Source organism: Pongo abelii, chromosome 1 (assembly GCF_028885655.2).
Source record: "Pongo abelii isolate AG06213 chromosome 1, NHGRI_mPonAbe1-v2.0_pri, whole genome shotgun sequence".
NCBI lineage: Eukaryota > Metazoa > Chordata > Mammalia > Primates > Hominidae > Pongo > Pongo abelii.
The window spans coordinates 135,203,923-135,218,857 of NC_071985.2; the positions used below are offsets into that span (position 1 = coordinate 135,203,923).

Here is a 14,935-nt window from a genome sequence, read left to right on the forward strand (position 1 = left end):
CTTAAGTTCTGGGGTACATGCACTCTAAATCTATATGTCACATTAGTGTTACTAATATATTATTTCTGAAATTGCCCACAAATATGTCATAAAATATAGAGCTTTCTCAGTTTTGAAGGTTGCTGAGAAGCTTACTTCTAGGGCATCTATGAAAAATATATATGTTAGTTTTTTAAACTTTTCTAAAGGGGCTTCATTGAAATTAAGATAAACATACAACAGGTGTTTCAAAACTTAAGAAGATAATTTGAATAGCATGTGAATATGCAACACAAAATAATTTCTTTTTTTTCTATGAAGCCTGGAATAATTATTTGATATAAATCAAAGAGTTTATGATGCTAGTGGGGAAATGGTCCAGGTGAAATAAGATTACAGTGTAGTAGGAAAGCTGTAATAAAACCTGTTAGTACTGTCATCAAGGTCTGTGAAGGATCAAAAGTGTATTGAGCATCATGTAACAGCTGTCTAGAATATGAAGGAAACCATAGTTGTGGTGAGCATGGAACAATAACTTGGTTTGCAAAAAAAAAATTACATATGGCTTGTTATTGTTAAATTAAAAATGGTAACTATAAAGTGATTGGACTGTAAAAAATACTCTGAACCTTGGGCTTCAGAATATGGCTATGTGTTAACTAAATGCATAGCTATTCTCTATTATGGATATATGTGGTTGCATTTATGTAAACTTATTCAAATTAATGTGGTATATAAGATATAGGTATTTCTCTATTAAAGCTGTTAACTGAACTCTTTAAAACTCTTCTCTATTAAAACTCTTAACTGAATTCTTTGTAAGGCTTTGGAAGGATTTTGAGAAAGGAAATTCATATATGGGAGTATCATTGGTTTGCTTTTGCCTGGTCAATTCATATGACCAGTGCAAAATGTAAAAATGGTTGGACTGAACACTTAAAGCATATGTATATGTTTGTCAGATGTCTACTATGCTTATTGTGCATAAATAATTGTAAAACATTACTCTTTGACTCTTCACTAATTCCTTCCACATCAAAAAAGAGAAAGCAATGTATAAGTTTCAGAACTTACAGAAATACAGACCATATTTGTACATGGATAGCCTATTTTGTCAGGGAAATTTGCTACCCTACCCTGGAACATGAGAAGTATTTTGTTGCCATCTCATTAGATGATAACAATTGAAAAAGGGAAGGGAGATAGGCTGTACAGAATAGCTAGAGATAATGTGTGGAGCAGGAATAAAGGAAAGCGTCTTTTGTCACATATATTCTCATACTTACCAGTTGCATCCTTCAGATACTTTTCAAACATATGCAACCATAATAAAGATCAGTCACATTTTTAGCTAGAAAGTAGCCATTTTCAAAAATACAAGCTTCACAGTACATTGTGTTGTCCAACCTGTCATTTTTATTTAATTATTTTAGAAGAATATTTTTTACATCATACCATTACTATGGGGAAACAACCAAAAGCCTCAAGAAGAAAGGATTCCATATACAGTACACTGTAAATAATATTGGACCACTGATGAGATTGACATGTATTTTTGTTGTTTGATTTCCTGAAGTACAGTGACTGAGAAATGTTTCTTAAACACATATGAGCACTTACATATGTGCCAGCTAATAGGATACGCACTGAGAACCAAAGATGAATTATAGTCTTTCATTTTATTTATTTATTTGAGATGGAGTGTTGCTCTGTCGCCCAGGCTGGAGTGCAGTGGCGCAATCTCAGCTCATTGCCACCTCCGCCTCCTGGGTTCAAGTGATTCTCCTGCCTCAGCCTCCCAAGTAGCTGGTATTACAGGCGCGTGCCACCATGCCTGGCTAATTTTTTTGAATTTTTAGTGGAGATGGGGTTTCACCGTGTTAGCCAGGGTGGTCTCTATCTCCTGACCACGTGATCTGCCTGCCGTGGCCTCCCACAGTGCTAGGATTACAGGTGTGAGCCACCGTGCCCGGCCAAATTATACTGTTTGTCCTGGATGAACCCATAATCTGTCTTCATGGATTGCATTAGGCAATAGTTTCTTTTCCCTGTATTTTTTTCATTAATTCATTCATTCTTTTCACATTATTGAGTAGTTAAATGTACATGGTGCAGTGGCAGTGGCATATCTATTTTAATGGATTACATTAGGCAATAGTTTCTTTTCCCTGTATTTTTTTCATTCATTTGTTCATTCATTTCACATTATTAAGCAGTTAAAATGTACATGGTGTGGTGGCAGCTGCTGTGTAGAATAAAAAGAAGAACCATATAGCATTGGTAACTTGCTCTCAGTATTAAGTTCTATTGTACTAATCTCTACATGGTCAAATCCTACCTGTTCCTCAACTTTCAGCATAAGTTTCTCTATCTAAGAAGGCTTCTCTGGTTCTCCTGAGAGGAAAATAACTTTTCCTTCTTCTGAAATCCAGTATGGAGAAAATGAACACTTAAAGCATATGTATATGTTTGTCAGATGTCTACTATGTTTAATGTACATAAATAATTATAAAACATTATACTTTGACTCTTTACTAATTCCTTCCACATTAAAGAAGAGAAAGCAATATATAACTTTCAGAATACATTGAAGATTGTAGAGAATACCTGTTAAGTTACTAAAGAAATGCATATAAGGGTATAATCTTTAAAAATTATCGCAACAATTTGATGTACAAGTTATCCCCATTTGCAAATGAGAAAAGTCATGTCAGAGAGTTTAAGTCCTTTGCCTACTGTCTTAAAACCAGTGAAGTGAAGTCAACAATTAAATATGGGCAATCAAGCACCAGCACTTGTACTCTTAACCCCAATGCTACGCTTTCTGAGTTAATACACTTAAAGGCTTTGGATGAGCAAGCACATTTGAGCACTTAATATTAGTATACATGAAAGTCTGTGTGCATGCACACACACACACTGTGTGTGTGTGTGCACTAAATACATATATGCTATGTATTATCTGACTGACTTATGCTAAATATGGACAGATTCTATAGAGCATCCTCTCCTAGGTACATGGCTTATCACTATTTTCCTCATTACTACAAGACAGAGGAAACTCTGATCTTCTTGAATCTTGCCATCTTCCTCAATCCCTTTAAGTACATAGTCTCAATCCCCGCCATCTTTAAGGTGAATAAAGAATGGCTTCCTAGAAGAGTGTTGCCAACAAGCCCGTCCCTCCAGGACATAAAGCAGAGCTTTTATCTATGGTATTCTCTGATTTTCTTGATTAAAGTGTACCTCACTTGTAGCTGCAGGTGACAGGGATCAAATTATATCAGCTGTTTTAGTGCCCAGATATCTACTGGGCAGGAAAACATTTAATGAATGCTTTTACGTATTTTTTCCTGGTATTCATTGACTTTACTGTTACTGTTTCTGTATTATTGATATGTAAAAACTGGTGAATAGCTAATATTTAATTACTTCTAATAGTTGTAATTAATAACTTATTTTTTGTTCAGTATTAACAATTCAGTTTATAAACCACGATCTTATGCTCCATAAATAAATTTCTAACAGAGAGTAGTCAGAATTGGGACACTTTCCCTTCATGCTGCAACCTACAGTAATTTCATTCAATCCCATAATTTTCAGCATAATTATCAGTACATTTGTTTAGCAACAAAAAAACAAACGAACACCACCACCACCAACAACAAAAAACCCAAAAAACAAAAAACATTTTCTTTTGGCCTTTTGGTCATTGTTGTTTAGTGTTACTATTTAAATCTTTTCATTTATTTATCGTTTATATTTCCAATAAGTGAGAGCCCCAGTAGATTCAGAAATTGTTAAGTACTGACGCTACTTTCTTTATATGGGCTCTGTTCTCTTTTCATTCCTGGTTATAACTGTCTGTACCTGTATTCATGATGTGTGTATTTTCTTCCAATGACTCCTTTGCAGTTATTAATGTATACAATTTCCATCACATCTTTCGTGTTCCACCACTGTATACCAAAAGCCTATTTTTGAATCTTTTTCTTCTTTATCCAAATATCTTTCAGAGTAAGAAAGTGAAACAAATACGTTTAAGAGCAACAGTCTTTAATAATCATAAATATATTTTTTCCTGTATAGTAAAATAGAACAAGCTTTGTTTAAAATTTTATAAAAGGTGATATGTACTAAGTTTTTATGAAGACATTTTATTTGCTTGTAAGACAGCACAAAGTACTTGATTGAGGTTGTGGTTTCTTATGCTGTTGAGGATTTTGTAGCATATTTAATTTTTAATAAGAATATGCTAATAAAAGTATATCTCCAGCACAAACGGCTAAATCACAGTTGCTTAAAATTGTAATAAAACTAGCTTCCTAATAATAGCATATGAATTAGAAGAAAATATATGTTACAGACTAGAACAGGCAATGGACTGAGTTAGAAAAGCTTGCCATAAACTCTGAGGAAGATTTAGGACAAGTCACTTTCCTTCTCTGAGTCATAGTGCCTCAATGACTACTAAGGTTGGGTAAGCCTTCAAAACTGCATGGTACTGTAAAACCCCAACCTTTTCATCTGGACTTGAGAAGCCTCTTGAGGAGACAGTCAAGACTACCTTTTACTTTTTTTTTCCTAAACTAAAATTGGACTCCAGGAGAGATAATACTGTAGTCTTTCTCTAGCTGTGACTTCTTAACTGCTTTTTTCTCAGTCTTCAAATTACTCTGGCAAGGAGGCACTGATGTCATCAAGAGATGGGGTCACTAGAACACAACCTTTTAAAATTCTAACCTGTTTTTGTATGTAGATGGGATAGTCCTGGGTGTAAGATACTAAATGTGTTTTAGTTATTTCCTCTACTGCCTTGGCCACTGGTCTTTTATGCTTATGGGAGATGACTCCACTCATAGATGAGGTGGAGATAGAAGTAGTCATAAATTTTTAGGAATCTGTTATGGAGGAAGATAAATAATGAGTATAGAATTTAATGGAAGTCCCTTCATTTAAGTCAAAATATGCAAAAAGTATAAACTATACATTTTAAAGCTGTTATATGGTAAAACCAATAATCCCCTGACATAGACTTCAGAAAATACTTACAGGAAATTCTCAACTGTGTTTTATTCCCAGCTTCCTGGTTATTATCATTCAACAAATAATTTTGAGCATCAGTTGTGTGAATTGTGTTCTGTTCTAAATTTGCTTCTCTTGAATTGTTTTGAAGCACCCATGTGCAAAAGGAAATTTCTAGTAGATAAATAGCTATTTAAAATTATGTTTGGTATTAACTTGTAAATACAAATAAATATCAAAAGCCTCAAAACATGAACATCACAGGTGTGGTTAAAAGGCGAATGGTGCACAGCATTAAAAATTCAGTTATTTTCATTGATGTTATCATAGCTTCCAGCTCAGTATAATAGAGGCTGAGCCAAGATGCATATTTAAGAATATTCAAAGTTAGTTCCAGATAGCCCTAAGCTATTAAGAACCTGTGGTGTAATCAGAGAAGCAGAGTCAGAAGTACATAGGAAGGGCTGTTAATGGATTATTAAGAGAAGCACAGAGGTATAAATAGGCAGATAATTATTGGAAGCTGAGGATGGCTTTTGGCTGTTTTGACTGCTTAATGGATCAGAACATGGAGTTAGTCCTATCATGTTTTAAAGATACCAGCCATCTTTCTTGTCTCCTTTTATTATGATAGGGTCTGGAAGCAAAGGATAAAAGTTGTGGAACTCATACATGTATGACACTTCCAACTTCCATTTCTTTATTCACATTTCTTTTCAACCTGATAGTTGATTCTGCCCAGTTTTCAGTAGACATATTGCACCATTGAGGAAGATATTAAATTATGTATTTTCCTACACTGGTGCTTATAGGGTAGGGAAACAAGGTTTTGAATCCATCTGATACATCTAAATTAGGTAGACTTCCCAAATGATGATATAGAACATTAAATATCTAAGGAAATGCAATATTAATATTAGGAAAATATTTTAATTTTTAATGTAAATACTTTCTTGCTTAATGCCATTATATATAGATTAATGTAGATATACATAGCCTGATGAAACAATGCTGACTGAATTAAACCAAACTCTAGCAAAGCTAAGACAATGCAATGTGAGTTTTAAGGGTTTCAGATAGATTTGTGTGTATGTGTTTTATTATTATTATTTTTTATCTGAGAAAGAAATTAATTCAGCCATTTAAACTCATTGAGTAGAAAATTCTTTAACAAGCATAGGTTACAATTCCAAATGCCGTGGATGGTTACCAATAAAAGAAGCAGGCATCTGTTCTCAGATGTGTGAAGAATGAAATGCCGCTTGTTTCATTACTCACTATAATATTTTTGGTGTCATACTATGGAGTCAAACTGTCTAGCTTCACGGATATTTGGGAAGAGGAATCATGTTTCTCTTTCTCTAGAGAAATATCATGGATAAATATATCTTTAATAGTTTTTGGCCTCTAAGTAACAGTACTTAAGTTTTCATACATTTTTATGGTCATGTCGAATCATAAAAAATTAACATTGATTAAGTATTCTATATTTTTCTCTTCGAGAAATTCATTGTTACGCTTTGTATTAAATATGAAAATTTAAAAAGTGTATGCCTGGTGAAAACTCTAAGTTGTTTCCTTGTAGTTTAAAAACATCAAATACACTTCTTTAACTTTATGTATAACAACTATTTGGGGGAAAAAGTATGACATAATTGTTTCTCTGAATTAATTTTTGCTGCTTATGCATTTAAAAATAAACTGCATTATAACAGAGTAACTTTGAAAGGTAAAAGGGGAATTAAATGACTAAAGATGAAAACAAGTGTAATTTAAATGTTACTTTTAAGGAGAAATTTATGTGGAACTATGGTTTACAATAATTGTTGACATATTCCCCTAAGTAATGTGTCTGTGATTTTTCATGGTCTCAATCATTTAAAGCAATTTAAGTAATAACATTCTGACATGCATTTCTGCTATTTTATTTACACCATTTGCCTATATCATTGTAATGCAGTACCTTTCTGATTTGGTGCAGTAAATGCACTCTGTAATATCTATTATGGCATGGTCAAAGGATAATTTATTGTCAAATAGAAAAATAGGTCAACACTAATGTCACTTGATGATCAACCCCCACCCCTCAAAGTTTAATAAAACGTCTCACCAGTATGCATTCCAGTGCAGTGGTTGATATTTTATTAGGACTACCTGGCTATAGCAGTAGTGTAATTACTGAGCTGTCAGAGTGATAAGTGGGATTAATGGCAGCCTGATGCACTTTAGTCTGCAGAGCGCTTAGAGAATTGCAAGATGGTATTATTATCAGAGTCTGCCCATTCTGGCATATTCATGACACCAAAGGAAAAAAGAATGCTACAATTCAGGTTTGCGTGGCCCTGCCTCATTAACATCTGACATTTTCAACAGCTGTTATTTGTGAACTAGCTCAATAATAAAAGGAGAATTATTTGGTAAAGAGGCTTAATAACCACAACTAAAAATCCTTACATTGTCAATGCTGTTCAGTGAATCTGTTTATATTGAATATAAGATTTCTCTGGAAGAACAGAAAAATACACTGCACATTAATTTGGTTCCCTTATATCTGCTGACATTATAACTTTATTTTTTAATTGTGTTATTATTCAAGTTGGGTGTTAGAAAAAAGAAAAGCAGGAAACTTGTGACTTCATAGAGATAACCAGAATCCATATGATGTGCCAGTATATGTGTGTGTGTGTGTATGCTTACTCTTGTGTAATGGATATTTTTACAACTGTTTAAAAGACTTTTTTTCAACAATAAGATGATATTTAAGTTGGCATATTATTTACTTTTTAGCTATTTTATATTGCGACATAAAAGAAGATCCTTTCAAACCACTATTAATGCTCAGTATATTTATCCACATGACAGTTACACATATAAATATCACCTCATTTTAACATCAAGGACCAAATAGGCCATACATTATGGAGTTTTTTGTATTGTTTGCAATGTATGCTGCAGATTATACTTTGAAGAAATTATTTTTGAACTCAGCAATAGTGTTTCGGGGAAAAAACGTTAAGTATGAGCAGACAGGAATTCAACTAAATGATAGATGTGAATCTAACAATGGTATTTAGAGAAATGATAGGGGAGAAGTTTAATGACTACATTTCAGAGAGGACAATTGATTATGAAAAGCCTTTGGTACTCATTGTGTAAAATTTAATTTAGAGAGAAGGCTAAGGGCACAAACCAGAGAAAAGAGATCAGATTTAAAAACAAGATATTAATTAGGTACTGAGAAATTGGTTCAGACAATGAAGAGGGCTCTCTTACTTACAAAAGAATGACAAGGAGACTGGTATTGTTTTCATGAAGGAAATGAACCAAGGTCTTTACACATGGAAGTGTATAGAAAATGAGCTAGCTAGTCACCTTTGTCACTGAGCAATGTAGGATTCATTCTCAGTGAAATTCTTGGAGAATGATGTTTTTCTGACACATGTGGCAGTAGTATATTTTCTTTAGTTGTCTGCCTCCACACTCATTTCTTTCTACTCCCACTCTCACTTTATGCTAGACCAAATTCATTAGTTCACCTACCCTGTCACGTTCTTTTCTTTCCAGGCACTGGTGCATACTCTTTCTATTCTTGGGTAATTATCCTGGGTGACCCTGCACTCAGAATCCCACTGTCATTTGCTTTCCTAATGTCCACTCATTCTTCAAGCTTCTATTTCAGTATTATTCCTCCCAAGAAGCCTGTCCTGACAACCTCCCTCCAGGACTACTGTCTTCAATCTGTGTTCCCTTAGCATGCTATATTTCACCCAGATTCTCACTGACCACATTGACCGGTGTGTGGCTTTTTCTGTGTCTGTACTTCATTCAAACTGCATGTTCTATGATGGCAGGACCATGGTGATCTTTTTCCAACACTTTTATATTCTCATATCCCAGGATCTGCTGTGTAATGGAGGCTTATTAAATATGTATTAAATGAATGAATAAATGAAGAAAAACACACATAAGTTAATGTGCAAATAAAGAATGAGTCTGGCCATTGGTTTTAGTTGTCCTGAATGAATAATTATAGAATGTTGTTCTAACAATGTGGTTCCAACTATGAACACTGGAATCACTTCAGAGGCCCTTTTCAAAATGCAGATTCTCAGGCCAGTAACTTGGACTCGGTAGGGGCTCCTCTGTGAAGTCTGTGCCATTTATCGAGCTTCCCAGGTGGTTCTTAGGTGCAACAAAGTTCGAATATATCTCTGGCCAGTCCCCCGGAGAGGAGAGAAGAGTCAGATGAGATTAATATGCAGGAAGTTTATATGCAGGTTAACATCTGTAGAAGAGTGAAGGAAGTGGGACTGAGCAAATAGTCACAATAAATGCTTCAATGGCTCCTTGCAGACTAGTTCCCCAAATATGGGAATGGGTAGAGAGGCTCTAACCCCACTCACAGACCTTGAATTGGGTGTGTGCTGCTACTGGAAAGGAGGCTTACCTTGTTGGAGCCCATTCTCTTCAGCAGCAGAGGGAAGGCAGCTGTGGGAATAAAGCTTTGGTCTTGAAGGGGGTGGATCTGGGCTATGCTTTGAAGCATCTATTACAGAACTCAGTTGTCCTGTGAATGGGATGGAGGCTGAAAGACTTCCGAAAATTGGAAAGAGAGAGAGAGGTAGAGAGGGAAGCTGGAAGGAAGGAAGAGTGGAAGAAAGGATATTTCAAGTGGTAAAATAAGACTTTACCTTTGATCTTTGCATTTGTATAATAATTTTGGTCTAAAAGAATTACAAACCTTATTAAAAAACTGCGTGCAAGTATTGTCAGCATAGTGAAGGATTAAACAAAACTGATAGAGTGAGGGAATGGTATGTCCTAAATAAGTATGATTCTCTTAAAATCAAGAAGGAACTCTGAGAGGAGGGGCAGTTACTAGCCAGCATGATTCTCATTTATGCATCCCAAGAGGAGTGCCAAAGATGAAACACAGAAACTTTGTATTTATTGCTTAAAAATGTTTTGTACCTAAAAATGATATAATTTTATTTATACTTACTAGACACGGACTCTGAATGAGTATAAGGTAGAAAATAGATTATCTCACTTATCTTGTAGTTTCTTAACATAGTTATTTTATTTCCTAGATGCTTGAAATGTGCAGATGCCCCGTGTCAGAAGAGCTGTCCAACTAATCTTGATATTAAATCATTCATCACAAGTATTGCAAACAAGGTAAATTCAGATTTAACTCTGCAAATGAAAATAATAACAGTATTTGATCTTGTTCTCTATTATCTGTGGGTACAACATACAGCTTGTCTTAGCAAATCCAGTTAAAGCATTAAATATGACTTCTGTAGGCATTTAAAAATGTGGCACATTTATTAACTAAGCACTTCCAAGTTGTGATTTATCATGAAAATCCAGGTTCATTGTTTTTTGTTTTGAAAATTAGTTTGTGTTAAAATGAATGATATTTAAAATTCAAGACACTGAAAAGATTGATTTTAGTTTACGCTTGCTAAATACTAATAGACAGGAACTGTCATTGATCACCAAAACACATTTGTGATTTGTGAAATATCGATGAAAGTGTGCTTTGATAGTAAGTCTAGCGCGTAGATATATCAAGGTAATAGACTTTTTTTTTAACTAAAATTCAGTTAATTTGTTTAAGACTTGAAATAATTCATAATGACTCATAGAGTTATAGCAAAAAAAATACACAACAAAAATTAGAATAAAAGGCTTATATGGGCATGAGTAGAACAAAAGGAATTTTGATCTTTAATTTTTTAAAAAATCAATGTAAGTCTAAGCCCAGTTTTCATTCACTAAGTGAATGGTTGATTGATTGAATAATTAATAGTACCTATTGTTTTTGTGAAGAGAGCATTGAGAGCTCTTGCCCAAGTGTCTAATCCTTTAAGGATGAGCAAAGGTTGAACAAAGTCTCCCGTAAAGATACAGAGAATCATTTCACAATATTTAACACTAATTTTCTAAAATGCTGTAAAGATACCTTAACTCCTTGTTCTTCAACAACCAGGTATCTTTTTACATATAAAGATTATTTCTTAATATTTCAAGTACTTAAAATAGATAATTTAGGAGAAAAATGATAAATACTTTTATATCAATTTAGGGTTTTGAAAGAATTTAAAAATTATTCCTGTATGGTCAGATTTAAATCTGCATTGTCAGATTTATTAGGATTTGAAGTCTGGTTTGAATTTTTAGATAAACCACTTATTGTGAAACTGGGGATAATTACCTCCTTACTTTCACTTATGAAGGAAAGGTACAATCTATCTTACAGAGTTGTAGTATAAACTGAATAATATTTTTATATGAAAATGTCTAATATAGTGATTACTCAACAATTTTTATGTGGAATTATTAGTTTCCCTATTCATTCAATATGGTAAATACTATAGAAGTGATTGCTGTTTTTGAAATAAATTGCTATTTATAAAATCAAAATTTTTAATAAAGATCTCATCAGAAAAGGAGCATCCAAAGTTTGAAGTCTAAAGTATTTTCGCTAAAAATATATCTAAGTTAACACTCTTCATATCAAGCATGAGGAAATATGAGAATTATGATGGACTATCTTAGAAGATCCATGCTACCCCAATTTTTTTGTAGATATTTCAGAATCAGTAGTTATTTTATGAGTACACACTTCATTTATTCAAGGTCTACACAAGTGTATAGAAAAAAATACAAAAAGGATTCTTAGAGAAGTTTACAAAATGTCTAAGCAAGATCACAGTCATCTCTATTTTTGGAAATCCACTTTCTGTTTCATTAATTTGTTCATATTCTTTACCTGATGGAACATTGTGCTTAGCTACCTATTTAAAAGATTTTTATATGAATATGAGATATTTGAAGATGATTAATTGAGAAGATAATATGTTGTCAAACCTCAAAAAAAAAAACTCTCGTAATTTTTTGTTGAAGGATCACTGTAGCAATCATAAAAGGTCAAAGATTGTTGTTCTTTAAAGCCTGCAGCTTTTTAGATATTTACCAGCTATGTACAATGTAGGCTGTCCCACATTGCTTTGCCAGTGGACCTCAACGCAGGAGGGGGTTCTTTCCAGGTTGAGAGGGTAATTGAATCCCCAGACTCAATGAGCCTTGCGCCTCTTTGAGAAAAGGATGTCACTTGTTTTGTATTGTGTTAGGCTTCTGTGATTCAGTGGAGTTTAGGCCAATACTTCCATTCTTTATTTTCTTACAAACTGGATTACAGCTCTAGTTTTGAAAGGTACACTCAATTCTATTGTCCCCCCTCAGTCAGTTTTTCTCTGTTTGGTTTGTGCAGGCTGTTGTTTGCAATTGTATCTCTCAATTGGAAGTACACGTTTCAGATTCATCAAACTGTGAATACTGGGTTATATTTCTTAATAGGTTTTCTTTTAAAAAACACTACTTTATATGAGAATGCATGAGATCAGTCTATAAATATAGTGAAATAAATGGCTGTTTTAAACAGTGTTTCTTGATTTCATGATCCTGTATTTAAAACAATAGAGATATGTTCTCCTTAAAACTTTTACATTAAAGTGTAAGCCATCGATTTTTCCATGATTTTGCATGTGTTTATAAAATCTGTGTACTCAGATTAGTGTGGCTTTTGTGTATAGATAAATAAATGTATAATATATGTTACAGAAAAGCTGACTAAATTACACGATGTAAAAGAAGTTTTTTCTTTGTGATAGATCCTTATTAAAAATAACTGGAAGTTAAAGAAACAACAAAATCGAAGTAGCAGAAATTATTGATAATAATGTTTGCATTTATAAGAAAGTTACATTGATATGTGTGTGTGTTTGTATGTGTGTATGCATGTATGTGTGTGTGTATATATATATGGTTGAGAGGGATATATATTGTATATATATTGTACACACACACACACACACACACACATATTACAGCTGTTACAAAGCAGAAAAGCAGAAATGTAACCAATAGATTTGGTGCTTTCTGCTTTCCAGTTTGCCTTTCAGTTTCAATGGCTGAATGGTTTACACCTTAACAAACAAAATATTGATCATTTCCAGAATAACTTTCTAAAGCTTTGCTCAAATTCTGACTTCCTTGCTCAGTAACTGTAGTTGCTCCCCAATGCCTAGAAACTAATGTCCAAATACATAATCTATTATGTAAGTTGATTGGGGTTTCTCCCACTATTATATTAAAGAAGTAAGTGGAAGAAAAAATGTTAGAAAGTCCATAATTTATAACCCAGTAATTTTTTAAAATGTGAAGATTTAGATATATGCAACAAAAAGTAGTGATAAGATTTCAGGTTTCTCTTGGTACACGAGGTCAGTTCCTTCATCTTTATTGTTGGATAACAAGTATTTACCCCTCTATCCATTTAAAGAGTATTGACTTGTCTATCTGCCATAAGATGGTGCTCAAGAGAACAAAGCTTTAAAACAAAACAAAACAAAACAAAACCTCTATCTCCTTTAACCAGCATGTCTCCAAAGTTATAGAATTACAGTTAGGAGAAATATTTTAGAAAATGTCCATAATAGACAAATATATAGAAACAGAAAGTAGATAAGTGATTTCCTGGGATTCGGTTTGGAGAGTTGGGCAAAAATAGGTGAGGAGTATTTATAAAAGTGGGTAATGACTACTAGTGGTGATGGAGTATCTTTTTTGAGTGATTCAAAAATCCGTGTTCTAAATTAATTGGTGTATATATGCTATGTGGATTATATCTTAATAAAGCTCTACACACACACACACACACACACACACACACCCACCTCTATCTCTGTTATATTCCTAGAGGGTACACAAGCCATAATCCTGCAGAGTTGCTGAGTTGGGTTGCCATGTGATTTAAATAAGTAATTCTGAACTCATGTGCCAGTTTTCATTACAGATGACCTGCCAGTTTTGGCGTATGTATTATGCGTTGGTTTGTGTCATGTAGAATATCAATGTGAGTGGGTTTTGTGTCATAGAATAAGGTTTAATTCTAATTACCTCTTTCCGTGTTACAAGATGTTCTGTGGATATTAATTCTCTCTTTTAAAATTTGATGAGAGTATTATAATTGCTTTATTTAGTCAATATTGGATTAGCTTTATTCATATTTTTGTCAGTTTTTTCAGTGTTGCAATTTCCATGTGGAAGCAGTTCTACTTGCAATAAATACAATTTTATTCAGAAAGGGTTTTTTTTGTTGTTGTTGCCAGACTATCTTAATTTTTGTTTCTGAACTATTTTTATTTCCATTTTTTTTACTTTTGAAAAGTTTTTTCACTAATTATAGAATTCAGGGTTGACAATGATTATTGTTATTATTTTTCCACCTCATAGAACTCACCATTTTGGGGCCTTTTATCATACAATGCTACTATTGAAAAATGAATGGAAGTCTAATTATTGTTCATTTGAGGTTAATATGCCTTTGGGGTGCTGTTTTAAAGATCTTTTAGTTTTTGATGTTCAACAATTTTACCATGATTTATCTAAGTCCATATTTCTTTTTATTTGTCCTACTTATTTTTCTTTGGAATTATTAAAAGTGGATTGATTTCTTTCATCATGTTGGGAAATATCTCACTGTCTCTCTTTCTTTATGAAGCTCTTATTAGATACATGTTAAATCTTTTTGCTTTGTTCTCAATGACTCTTACGTTTCATAAATTTGTCTTTATATTTACAGTGTGGGGGTTTCATTATAGATAATTTCCTTCAATTCTATTTTGAAGTTTACTAATAATTTCTTCACCAGTTTCAAATATGCTGTTAAAATGGTCCATTGAGTTTTGAGCTACAATCACATCTTTCATTTCGAAGAGTTTTTTGTGCTTTTTTTCCTAATCTGCCAGCTTTTTATTAATCTTTTCAAGACTTTTATTATTATTTTTATTTATTTATTTATTTATTTATTTATTTATTTGTTTATTTATTTATTTAAGACACAGTCTCGCTCTGTCGCCCA

At 33.2% G+C, this 14,935-nt stretch overlaps 1 protein-coding gene across 3 annotated transcripts in view; it reads left to right on the top strand.

Annotated features, from left to right (window-relative positions):
* The window catches only part of DPYD (dihydropyrimidine dehydrogenase), an 843,687-nt gene that overhangs the window by 177,075 nt on the left and 651,677 nt on the right, over positions 1-14,935 (top strand). For all 3 annotated transcript variants that reach the window (NM_001132697.1, XM_054527610.2, XM_054527649.2), the window contains 1 exon segment: positions 10,095-10,182. In NM_001132697.1, coding sequence (NP_001126169.1) covers positions 10,095-10,182 — 88 coding nt within the window.